This window comes from Nicotiana tomentosiformis, chromosome 4 (assembly GCF_000390325.3).
Source record: "Nicotiana tomentosiformis chromosome 4, ASM39032v3, whole genome shotgun sequence".
NCBI lineage: Eukaryota > Viridiplantae > Streptophyta > Magnoliopsida > Solanales > Solanaceae > Nicotiana > Nicotiana tomentosiformis.
In genome coordinates, this window is record NC_090815.1 from 106,371,961 (window position 1) to 106,384,959 (window position 12,999).

The 12,999-nt window shown below is 32.1% G+C and overlaps 1 protein-coding gene across 2 annotated transcripts; it reads right to left on the reverse strand.

The window, feature by feature from the left end:
- Positions 1–984: 984 nt before the first annotated feature.
- On the reverse strand, positions 985–12,059 carry LOC104115682 (MADS-box protein AGL24-like). Of its 2 annotated transcripts, XM_070200123.1 has the most exons (11): positions 11,764–12,059; positions 11,451–11,475; positions 11,168–11,350; positions 5,069–5,147; positions 3,520–3,581; positions 2,837–2,936; positions 2,689–2,730; positions 2,337–2,378; positions 2,047–2,204; positions 1,400–1,456; positions 985–1,253 (listed from the first exon to the last, which is right to left on the reverse strand). In XM_070200123.1, exons 3-11 carry the CDS (start codon positions 11,347–11,349, stop codon positions 1,238–1,240), a joined length of 738 nt encoding a protein of 245 aa, XP_070056224.1. In that variant the 5' UTR covers position 11,350; positions 11,451–11,475; positions 11,764–12,059; the 3' UTR covers positions 985–1,237. The 2 variants fall into 2 exon arrangements, with proteins under 2 accessions (XP_070056224.1, XP_070056223.1); XM_070200122.1 differs by lacking the exon at positions 11,451–11,475 and having other exon boundaries at positions 11,764–12,058.
- Positions 12,060–12,999: the final 940 nt, after the last annotated feature.

Consider the following 12,999-nt stretch of genomic DNA (forward strand, 5'->3'; position numbering starts at 1 on the left):
AAGAGGAAGAGCCTAGCAGTGAGGCATCATAATCTCCATGCTTGTTCTCCAAAGGGTTTGATGCAAATCCTTTCAATATTTTATCATTGAAGGAAGCCTTTATGTGTAAAATGATAGGGGTAAATTTGTTATTTCAATATTTTATCCATGTATTACTAATATATGTATTAGTTATTCTATCTTCTACCCCGCATAAAATAATATACAGATTGGCGCATAATTTATACATATATTATTTATGTAGAATTTTAAAATGGCAACCAAATATGGCATTAGTTATACTGAATTTTGTACAAAATAACTAATAACTATTAAACATTGCATAAGTTATGTCGCCCCCAATACATGAATAACTTTTCTCCTAATAAGCTACCAAACGACCACTCATTATTTGTATCAAATGAATGTAAAATAATTGTCTTGCATATAAATGTTTTTCACTTAATGATAGTCACGTGATTTATTTTTTAACTCTAATTGATAACTCTTATAGTTAATTATTACTCCACTTGATTAGGTGTGAACGTCAATGAGGGTAAGTATTTTTCTCATTTTATTATTATTCTGTTACCATACATAATTGGGAGAAATACATGTCTATCTTGATTGTAATCATATGAATGAAACTCAAGCCCAAGACGTTGATTGCTAGACAAACTATTGCTTGAGATTTTTATTTGTTTGTCATCGTTATTATCTTAAAAGGCTTGAAAATATCCACATTAATTTTGATTTTTGATAAAGATAATCTGAGCTAGTTATGTTAACTTTCATAGTTAGAATTTAAACCACCAATTTTTGATAGAGTGGTCAGTTTAGCAGCAAATGGAATTAAAAAGAACAAAATGATACGATTAATTAATCTGCAGTCTGCCCTTTCTCAGGGGCGGATGTAGTGCATTATCGACGGGTTCAATTGAACCCATAACTTTCGATGCGGAGTAAAAATTTATATGTAAAAATTTATTAAAATTGCAAAAATAGTAAATATGAACCCATAACTTTAAATATATAATGGATTCAACGCTAAAAATTTCAAAAGTTGAACCCCTAAGATTTAAATCCTGGATCCGCCTCTACCTTTCTTAAGTAGTCCACATACACATAATACATAGTACAAGTAATGGCAATTCCAATATATTTCAAAAAGGGCAAATCTATATGCCACTCATTGCCTTAATAGTCTGCATATCCGAAAATTATGGTAATCTCAACAAAACTCCCCGTTTGAGTTTCACTAGTTGAATGGTAGCCTGATTGAAAAGCATATTTGGAAATCCAAAAATAATAAGGGAAAGAGTTAAAATACAACATGTTAATATATATATATATATATATATATATATATATATAAGGTAAATCCTGAATAAATAAATAGATAAATAAGAGAGAAGCTTACCCTAACTTCAAAGATGTATCTGAGCAATCATCCTCAACAGGAGTACCATTGTTACAACTGCATGCAGACATTGGTGGAGAACAAGTAATCAAAATGCAGCTTATTGTCTCATGAATTTCATTTAAATTATATACACAAACAATGTAAAAAAAAAATCTTACACTACTATCTGATGACCTAGAAGTTAACTATACGTAATTACCATATTAAGTGGAGCAAATAATTCGATAAATAAGGCAGATAACAAGTTAAACTTTCACCGTACTTAATTTATGTCGTTAGTGTAAAAGACAACTCAGTGTACGAAGTATTTTGTGAAACCGCACTCTAAGTGGGAGTGATGTAGACAACCTATCTCTCATTTCATGGCTCGAATCAATATCCTACGGGTCACAGGGAGACAACCTTATACTCTAAGGTTCCCCTTCTTATGCCGCCATTAGGATATATAAGCTAAATCCTTGCTCCAAGTGCAGCCTTGGCGTAACAGATAAAGTTGTTGCCATGTGACCAGAAGGTCACGGGTTCGAGCCGTGGAAAAGCCTCTTGCGGCTGAAATGCAGGGTAAAGCTGCGATACAATAGACCTTTGTAGTCCGATCCTTCTCCCGGACCCTGCTATAAAGAGTATATATAAGCAAAGCTTACCCTAAATTCAAAGATGCATTTGAGCAATCATCCTCAGGAGGAGGACCACTAGTAGAGACATTGGTAGTAATAGACTGATCAGAAGACTGGCCTTCTTCCATTACCATGCAATCCAAGTCTGTGAGTAAGGGCAACTTTCCTTCATTCATCATTGCCATCTATTTAAGAAGCACATTCAAAAATTTAATTTGTAGCATTAGAAGATGATCATTCAATTTAATTAGCCCTGTTAAATAATTAAATAAATTGTATACAAAAAAAAAAAGAAGGTTATTCCCAGGTGATTTTACTTTCTGTTTCAGTTGCTTGTTTTCTTCCATTAGCTCAGCACCCTGCATATATGATTTGCATTATTCAGGAGTCACAAAAAAGGGAGAAATATATTAAATACACCAAAATGGGATTTAACCTATATACACACAAGATAACCTTTTTTCCCAATCATTGTATTTTAAATTGTTTAGCAGGTTATCTGTCCTATTTTTCCAGATATAAATCCGACTAATCATGGATAAGTTACGTGTAGTTATCTTTTAGATGACATAATAATGTAAAACTTCTTTTTTACTCTCTCATTATATTGATATTTTAGCCCCTAATTAGACAAAATATGGGTTTAAGCTAATAAAGTCTTCTACTAACCTTTCTTTGAAGTTTGGTAATTTCATCCATAATTTTTGTACCCTGAGATGAAAACGAGTTTGTGTATGTTAGAAGTTATTTAATTAGTATAACATCATATGTTTACTATTAGTCTTTAACATAATAAAGTGCAATATCGAGAAAAAACCTTGATCTCAAGCACATGTGTGAGTCCAGCTTCAAGTCTTTTCTCAATTTGTTGCAATTTTTCTAAGCTCAATCCTTCAAGTTCCTCGCCTTTCATCTGCCTGATATATAAAATATAGTATATCAATATCCAGATATAAAAATGTATGCTTTGATGAGAATGAAATAGAAATAAGATATTATTTGAGGAAAAAAATACTATAGCAAATTAAATAAGATATATACATGTGATTTTGTGAAGGGTGTGCAGCTTAATGTTATATACGCCTAGCCCTTCTACTTCTATCGAGGTATTATTTACATATGAAACATGAATTACTATCTAATACTTTATTCCTTTCAAGTTGGCATATATTCTTCTGAGATATTTATAAGAGTACTAAAATGTAGATCTTCTAATTCAAGTCTTCTATTCCCCCCTCTCTCTCTCTATATATATATAACGGTATAATTTTTTAATCGAAGGGTAGCTCTCTAAGTGACGATTTCAAATCTAAGCAATGACAAGAAATGTCAGGTACGTTTTTTAATATATCTAGGCTTTCATGAATAGGGTTATCAATACCTGTGATAGTGAAAGTTAAGGCGCGCCAATTATTAATATGCACACCGTTATAAATTATTAAAACAAAGTGCCAATAAAAGGAGTGATGGAGGAAAAGAAAGAATTGTTGAAGGCTATACCTCAGCTCACGATTCTTGTCAGCCAACTCCTTGCTTAATTTCACGTTGAGGTTATTCTCTAGCTACAATATGATAAGCAACAAAAAGAGTTAGTAAAACATGCAGGTGTTGTGGATGTTATATACTGCTTAATATTCAGGTCTAAAACAGGTTCAGAACATTTCTTTTGCCCCTAATTAAAGAAACGTAGACCTTAGTCCTAAATCCTAATTAAGCATTGTCATAACCCTAAGTTGATCATAGGAAAATTACAATATTAAGGATTGATTCAGGAGCAAAAGAAATTCAGTTTGTCCAAATGATATCGATAAAGTACCGATAGCCTCATCTAGTTACTCCTACAATATTAAATCTACCATTTCCTTCATTCCAATTTATGTGGAGTCCATTATTCAGATGGTGATTCAACTATACGAAATTATCTCTCAAAGTCATCTTTCTTTCGTTTGTAATAACAAAGTCACTATATTATGCCTATAACACTCAGAAGGTCACTCAACTAGATTTCTCAAACTTTTGATGGCCAAATCCCTATTTTACACTCTAAATTATCAACTTTTTATTTGTTTAGATTTTTAATATTATATTTTTTTCTCCTTTTACTTTATATTATGGACTTATCTTAGAATAAATAAATTTTATTTATAAATTAAAAAAATAAATAGCATTTAAGCATATATAATGTTGGAATAATAAATTATTCAGCATAGTAGAAGATTAATTAGAATAATTTGTTCGCAATAATAATTTTGATATTAACAATAAAAAACTCAAAAATGTATTTACACAATTGAGAATGAAAGAAAATAAACGTTTTAAAATATATATTCCATGTACGTAGAGAATAATTATTTAAAATATAGGTATTTTAATAATATACATTATATATTGTTGAAAATTATGCTCAATTATATTATTATTCCGAAATTATATATGCTAGAAAAATATTTTTTTATTTTTTATTTTTTATTTTTAAATAAAATATATCTGTTCTATAGGTAAAAAATCATAATATTAAAAAGGTTAAAAAAAAGAGGAAGAAGAAAAAAGTTGATAATTTAAAGGGTAAAATAGGTATCTGACAATCAAAGATTTGAGAAATCTGGTTGAGTGACCTTCTAAGTGCTATAGGCATAGTTAAGTGACTTTGTTGTTACAAATGAAAGAAAGATGACTTTACAAGATAATTTCAAATAGTTGAGTGACTATTTAAGTAATAGACTCAATTTATGTGACTATTTCATTATTAGCTATGTTGCGCGGACTCTCCAAAATGATGTCGCACCCGTGTCAGATCCTCTAAAAATACACTATTTTTGGAGGATCCGACACGCACCCGACAAAATTTTCGAAGAGTCCGAGCAACATAGATTATTAATCTGTTTTAGAAAGAATGACACACTTAATGAAAAACTTTATAGCCACACAAATATGATGATATGTGTAAGACTATATATTTTAAAAGTTTTTCGTTTTTTCTTAAACTCAAATTCGAATCAAATTATATCACATAAATTGATGAGTATATAAGATGTTAAATAAAGATTACCTGCAAGTCAAGGGAAGGTTGGTCATCTTTCTCAAGGCTACTTGTATGCAACTTATATTTTCCAAGGATATCCTCCATGCTGCATTCATGAACAAGATGATTAATTATTGCGTAAATTCAAGTGTCTATCTATTTTTGTACATATATTATTCCATCGAGGAAAGATTAATCAATCAACTATGTCTCAAAACTATATGATTAGTTGGAGCACTCATATATGAATGCTCTATATTTCGTCTCTTTTTAGTCAGGTCTATCTCATTTCAGTATTATGTAATTTGCCTAAAAAGATAAATTTTTGGTTTTCTAATGTTGACAAGAGTGGGTTGCTCTAGTGGTAATCACCCTCCACTTTCAACCAAGAAGTTGTGAGTTCGAGTCACCCCAAGAGCAAGGTGGGGAGTTCTTGGAGGGAGAAAGCCGAGTTTCTATCGGAAACAGCCTCTCTATCTCAGGGTAGGGTAAGGCCTGCGTACACACTACCCTCCCCAGACCCCACCAATGGGATTATACTGGGTTGTTGTTGTTGTTGTTGAACAATCAAATTATTGATAACTGCAACTCAAAGTTTTCACCTTATATATCGTAATACATCATATACATAAAACAATTTTTTTAAGATAATCTATATTGCGCGAACTTTCTAAAATATTGTTGCACTCGTGTCGGATCCTCCAAAAATTACACTACTTTTGAAGAATTGACACGCACTCAACGATATTTCAATGAATCGAACAACATAGTAGATAAGATCTCTAATACTCTTTCCAAATGTATCTTTTGTTGGAATGCCAAGGATCTACCTTTTTAATTTGGAGAAGATATCTCTCTCAATTTATAAAGCAATGAATTTAACTTTTTTAAAAACAACTAATCAATAAAGTTCAATCCATATTCTGAATTATAAAGTAGTGCTAAAGTTAGCTCAATTTTGTACGCTTCTCCTATAGCCGTAAGGTTACTATATTGTTGTTCTTTGGGTGAGGGGCATTGGGGGATAAAGAGAAAGATAATTTTGCTCACAAATTAATGGAGTGAAAATACTTAGAACATAATAAATAATAACCCAAAATCATTGCCATTATTTTGTGAATTGTGATTTCCTTTGTGATTTTAATCATGAAATTTAAATTCCAAATACTAGCGTCTGTACGTATAAAGATTATACCAAGTCAATATTTGCTAACTGGATAGGATTACATTAAAAGGCTGAATATAAGAACCTTAAATAAATGCTTAAGCAAAAGAGGACGAATTAGAACCACTGTAACAATTTAAAATTAGCAACCAATTAGTGGAATTGCTACGTGGTTTAGTATTTTACTATGCATTAGTAGGATATCATCAGAGAGCACAATTATCATGTAGCTAATATGCATATTAACATATTAAACCACGTAATAATTCAATGGATATTATATCACTTCGCAATTATACTTCAATAGACAATAAGGGCCATTTGGTGGCTGGTTACATGGTAAGTTATTCATGTATTAGGAGTAACATAAATAATACAATGTTTGATAGCTTATAGTTACTTTGTACAAAAAGTCTGGACAACTAATGTTATGTTTGGTTGCCTTTTTCATTGGGGTACAAGTAATACATGAATAAGTTATACAACAAATCTGTGTATATTATTTATTGTAAGGTAGAATGTGGAATAATTAATACACGTATTAGTAATACATGGATTAAATAATCAAATAACCAAAAGCCCTCATATTTATTTTAATTACACATTGTATAATTAAAATAAAGTAAACATATAGCAAAAAATAATCCCTATATTAAAATTTATTATTTACTAATTCATGTATTACTAACCTTTACACAACTAATCTCTTCATAATTAAGCCATGCATAACAAGACCCTGCATAACTATTCATTACATAATTAAACACTATATAATTAATCCCTACATTACTAATACCTACATAATTCTAAACAACAACCAAACGACCCTAAGGAACGTACAGAAATACAGTAGTTTAAAATATTAATTTGACTTAATCAGAAAGTGTACTATATAACTAATTAATAGAGTTTTCCACTGTTATTTCATGCTGTGAATGACCAAAGATGTGCAAAGTGAAAAAAATAAGAAATGGAAAGAAAATTGTAGGACTAATAATCATAATTGTATTCTCGTGGAGCATTCTAAAGCATTAATATAATTAGCTCCTAATTGGAAAATAAGCAATGACCGTATAATAAGACCAGAACCCATTTGTGATTCTTTTGGACAAGTGTGATGAAAATGTGTGTTAAAACAAAAGAGTGACATTTTTATATATAGCTAAAGAGCGCTATGCTTTAACGGAGTTTTGGTCGTTAAAGCATAGCGCTCTCTCTCTCTCTCTCTCTCTCTATATATATATATATATATATATATATATATATATATATATAACGCTCTTTTAAACCACGCTATATACATAGCGCGGTATATAACCGCACTATACCTGTTTTGTGGGCCCACCAATAAGTCTCATATGTTTAACTGACATAACAATAATTCAAATGGGTATAGCGCTCTTTAAAAGAGTGCTATGCCTAAAAAAATTCAGCCCACCGAGCTAGGCATTGCCTTATTTAAAGGCGTTAGGATTTTACAAAAATCCATTCAAAAATATTCCTAACTCTCGTTCAAATTTTTCTTGTTAAATTCTCAAGCATTTTTTCATAATGTCTGAAGAGCGAAAAGTAAGGGTTTCATTATATTTGGGGGGGGGGGGGGGGATGAGGTTGTGATGGCGAATAACTCTGTGAGCTATAGTTTATCTCACAATGTCATGCTAAGTTGCCACTTACAATGGAGTACGATAGATTGGTATCGTTATGTAATAAAATGAGTGTGAGAAAACGTTCGGTGAACCTTAAAGTAACCGGAAGATATCCGTATTCCGTCACTACGCATGGGGTTGCTTGTTACGCTGAGTTTAACATCGACGATGATGAAACTTTGAGGGATTTTTTGAGAATTCCAGATAAATACCGGAAATTTCTTGTAATAAAAATATTGAAAATGTACGTCAAGGTCGAAGACGTTCGCAATAATGAGGTTGCGCATAGTAGGGATAACCCTCAGTCATCGGGTGGTTATTCTGGAGCAATTTTTGCCGGACAAGTTCCGTATGAAAGAGTTTGCCCTGATTTAAACTTATCACCACGGGCGAATGAGGAGCGAGGAAATAATTTCTCTCCTGCTTTACATAATCTACAAGACGAGTGGTAAACTTTAATTTTTCTTAGTGTTACGATATATATTTTTGCTGTATTGAATTTGTATTAACACTCATATATTCCACAGGGGGTACCGGCTCGATATGACTTTTACAAGTTATGAACCCACGCCCAATTGGAATATGCGTAGTTCTGGTGTGTTGGATCATGGTGGTCCATCCGGGAGTCATCACCAACAGAATAATGTCCATCAAGGAATGTCAACACGTTACGACTTATAAATGAAGTGATACAGCTATATGGAAAGTATTTATTAATTTCAGTAGCATATTATTTTGTTATTTGTGCAGTAAAAACGAGCAAGTTGAACCACCTGTCCTCACTCAATTGCCCGAAGACGACATATTAAATCGGGATCTGGCAGATGCACAGAGTGAGGAAGAGAACAGTGATTATGACAACAATGCCGATGATTCCGGAGACGACACACCCTTCCCTCGTGAGGATGGTGATGAGGAGGAAGAGAATGAAGGACCTTAATTGGACAGAGTATATACCTATGGGTTCCAGGCTCGATATTTGATGCCCAGTAGGACCAAGCTATCCTGAATTCTTGTATGTGTCAATTTTATTATTTTCGTAATTTTGCATATTTATTTTGTAAATTAAATAATTAATTTTTATCATATTTAATTGGACAGAGTATATACCTATGGGTTCCAGGCTCGATATTTGATGCCCAATAGGACCAAGCTATCCTGAATTCTTGTGTGTGTCAATTTTATTATTTTCGTAATTTTGTATGTTTGTTTTGTAAATTAAATAATTAATTTTTATCATATTTAATTGGAGAGAGTATATACCTATGGGTTCCAGGCTCGATATTTGAGGCCCAGCAGCACCATGCTATCCTGAATTCTTGTGTGTGTTAATTTTAATATTTTCATAATTTCGTATGTTTGCTTTGTAAATTAAATAATTAATTTTTATCATGTTTAATTGGACAGAGTATATACCTATGGGTTCCAGACTCGATATTTGAGGCCCAGTAGCACCAAGCTATCCTGAATTCTTATGTCTGTCAATTTTAATATTTACATAATTTTGTATGTTTGTTTTATAAATTAAATAATTTGTAAATTAATCTTGTGTTTGATCTATCAGTATAAAAGATACTTAAACTACAGGGATTCTACGCTAAAAGGGTACTAGTCTTTAAGCAAATAAATAATCTAAACTAGATAAAAATAACAAATATATTTTAATCACAAAACAAACACAAAACACTAATATCTTAGTCTGGATAAAAAATAACATACTAGTTTAATCACAAAAAAAATACAAAACAACGTGAAAACATATTCAAAACAACTAATATGCATTATTATACGTGTTTCGACATAAATTAAATCGGAATACCTCGATTTATGTTTTTCGAAAAGTCGATGAATTGAAAATTTAAGCCCGAAACGAGGATACCATAACAATAGAAGGCTTGGCTAGGATGTGGGACCTATAATCTTATCTTTTTGTGTGACGGGTGGGGTCCACTACAATATTTTTAGAAGGAAATTTGTGTGTGTGTGGGGGGGGGGGGAGGGGAGGGGGGAATTAAGAATTTTTAATTTTGGGGAGGGGGGCGTCTGGTTTGAGTGTGGGGAAGAAGGAGGGGGACCGTTTATTTATCTATGTATAGCGCGGTATATAACTGCGCTATACATATATAGCGCGGTTATATACCGCGCTATGCATAGCTGTCTTATCAGCTCTGTATAATGCGGTTTAAAAGAGCGTTCTATATATAAATAACGCTCTTTTAAAGAGCGCTATACTTTAACGACCAAAACTCCGTTAAAGTATAGCGCTATATATAAAAATATCACTCTTTTTTTTAAATACATATTTTCGTCACAGTTGTCTAAAAAAAACCACAAATGGGTTCTCGACTACTTTTTAACCAGCCCCTCCCATTTTCCAAAAGACATACTCCTATATGTACTAGTACTAATAGAGCAATCTTGTCGATCTTAGCCAATAAACTGACTGATGTATGGAAAGATTTGACTAAAGAAGGACAACTGACAAAATTTATTACTAATTACTAAAGGATATAAATTAGGTGTTGGAGTTATATCATAAAAGGTTATTATAAAATAGCAGTATATAACTATATATGTTCAAAGTTAAGGAGAAAGACAAAATAACATAGTAATTAAGAGTGATATACAACTACTAGTAAGCAAATAAATACGTACTAATGCTTGTTTAGAGAAGCAGCATAGATCTATACTCGGATTTCCTCCCCTCTGTTCAAGTTTTTAAGGGATATGTGTCGTCGTGTCGATGAAAAATAGCAGATTACTCCGAACTAGCTAGTCAATATTCGCGTTCAGATATCACAATTAGCAAAACGGAAGAATAAGAAGTCTATGATCGCTAAATGACTATCGATTCTTTCCCATTAGTTAAAAACAACAATAACAACCCACCGTTTCCGATAAATCATCGACTCTCTCCCTCCAAGAACTCCCCAACTTACTCTTGAAGTAACTCAAACTCACTACCTCTTGATCCCAGCTAAAAGTTGAGCAAAAGTAACAATCTACATTGGTCGAGACAAAATATTTCTTAGGGTTTCTATAATTAATATATACTTCTTTTGGACAAAAACTTAATTTAATTAGTACGTACTACTTATTAGGTAAGCGTGAGACACGAGGTAGTTTTCTTGTCGGAAAAAAATCTCATAAAATTACAGTTGTCTTTGCCTGTAGTAATACCCCTTGGCTTCCTCTTGTCACAAGAAACCAGACATGTCTTTAAGTTTTTCATCATCAGATATTTTCTTTTAATATGATCTTGAGTTAAGAAAATTATTATATTATATTGTCTGTTAAAAAAAATGGTAATACCTGGAGCTAGAATACTCAAAGAGTTTGCCAGTAGCAGAGAAAATGATGAGTGCAACATCAACATCACAAAGTACAGAAAGCTCAGCAGCTTTCTTGAAAAGCCCTCTTCTCCTCTTTGAAAATGTCACTTGCCTTGCTGTTATGTTGTCAATCTTCTTTATCTTGATCTTCTTTCTTGCCATTCTAAATTCACAGTAGTATTTCTTTTACTAGCTGTTTTCAGTACACTCACAAGTACATAAACAAGAATTGAAAATAATACTTTTACACAATTATATCATACCTGAGTGACTGACAGAAGATTGTTCCTATATTATGTTGTAGATGACAGTTATCGACATCATACAAAAAAAAGAACACTATTTCACACACTCATACGAAGTTAGGGTACTACACAAAAGAGAGAGAAGAGAGAGAAATCTGGATTCTGGAGATACTAGATATTTCTGAATTTAGAACAGTGATGTAATACTAAGTAAAATTAAAGAAACCCTAAAAGAGGGAAAGAAAAAAAAAATAAAGAACCCCCCAGTTCAGATCCAGTTAGAAAACCTATGAAAATGCACCAATTATTGGGTATGAACGTGCTAGAGTACCTCTCAAGTTACAAATCGATATAGTATATGCTTTGGATTGGCGAATCGGCACTGTTCACTTCTTCTTGGAACTGAAAAAACAAAAAACAAAAGAATTTTTTTATGTTTTCACGAGAGAGATGCTCCTTGTTCCATTTCCTTTTCCTTCCTTCTTCTTCTTAGCTTGTTGAAGATATTATTCGTCTTATATCAGAAGCTCCACCAATTAAAACTCAGAGAGGCCGAAAAAGAAAATTAAAACCGAGAGAGAGAGAGAGAGAAGGGGGTGGATGCTATGTATGGTAACTTTACAGCTAGTTACATCAAAATATGTGGTTCAGGAATAGGAAAGTCCACGTTTACCTCTTATAGCAAAATGGAACATATACACAGTATCACTGTCCTTTACTATTGAAGTCATATATATCCTTAGGGAGATAGTATAAAAAGATAATTCGGTTTACAAAATATTTCGTATTTACGAAAGGTTCGGGAAGATCGCATTCTAAGGGGTGTGATATAGACAGCATACTCTGATCCAAGTATCAATGACTGATTTCACGGCTCGAACCCGTAACTTATAAGTTACACATAGACAAAACAACTTAACCGTTATTCCAAAGCTCCCCTTGATATAGAGATATTAATCTAATATAGCAAGTTATTTAGTACCAAGTTATTTAATCAATTAAACCTATAGTAACCTTTTAAATAACCTAAAGGAATAAATATTTTTCTCATTATCAGCGCAGAGATTTCAAATTCTATCTTTTAACCTTACATTTGCCTCATTTGCTATATTTTAAGAAAAAATAGTAATAATATGAAACAACATGCACGAGCGAATATATCACCGCATAACTATAAAACTACAAAATAAATTAGGAAAGAAAAAAAAATCAAAAAGAGTAAAAGAACGAAGCAGAAAAGAAGGAAGAAGAAAAATAAAAAAATGAGCTATACAGTCAACATTACTGGTACAGTGCCACACAAAATTTTTGGTATAAGTTTCAAGTTTCAACTGCTTAAAATTTTACTTTACCTCCGATTAATAGCCGCCAAGCTTCTAAAATTGGTTTATTTTGAGAAGTGATTCTCTCAAAAGTACTTTTTAAAAAAGTATTTTTGGTGAGAAACAGTTTGTATTTGGCGAATTAATTTAGAAAGTACTTTTGAGCAGTAATTAGTGTTTGACCAAGCTTTTGAAAACTGCTTCTAAGTGTATTTTTCTCAAAAGTGCTTCTCAAAAAGTACTTT

Excerpts from the sequence above, each read along its gene's own strand:
- LOC104115682 (XM_070200123.1), bottom strand. The coding sequence starts at position 11,349 with ATGGCAAGAAAGAAGATCAAGATAAAGAAGATTGACAACATAACAGCA. Across the intron at positions 5,148-11,167 it reads TTTGAGTATTCTAGCTCCAG|CATGGAGGATATCCTTGGAA; the intron begins GTATTACCATTT and ends TCATGAATGCAG. Across the intron at positions 3,582-5,068 it reads AACCTTCCCTTGACTTGCAG|CTAGAGAATAACCTCAACGT; the intron begins GTAATCTTTATT and ends ATCATATTGTAG.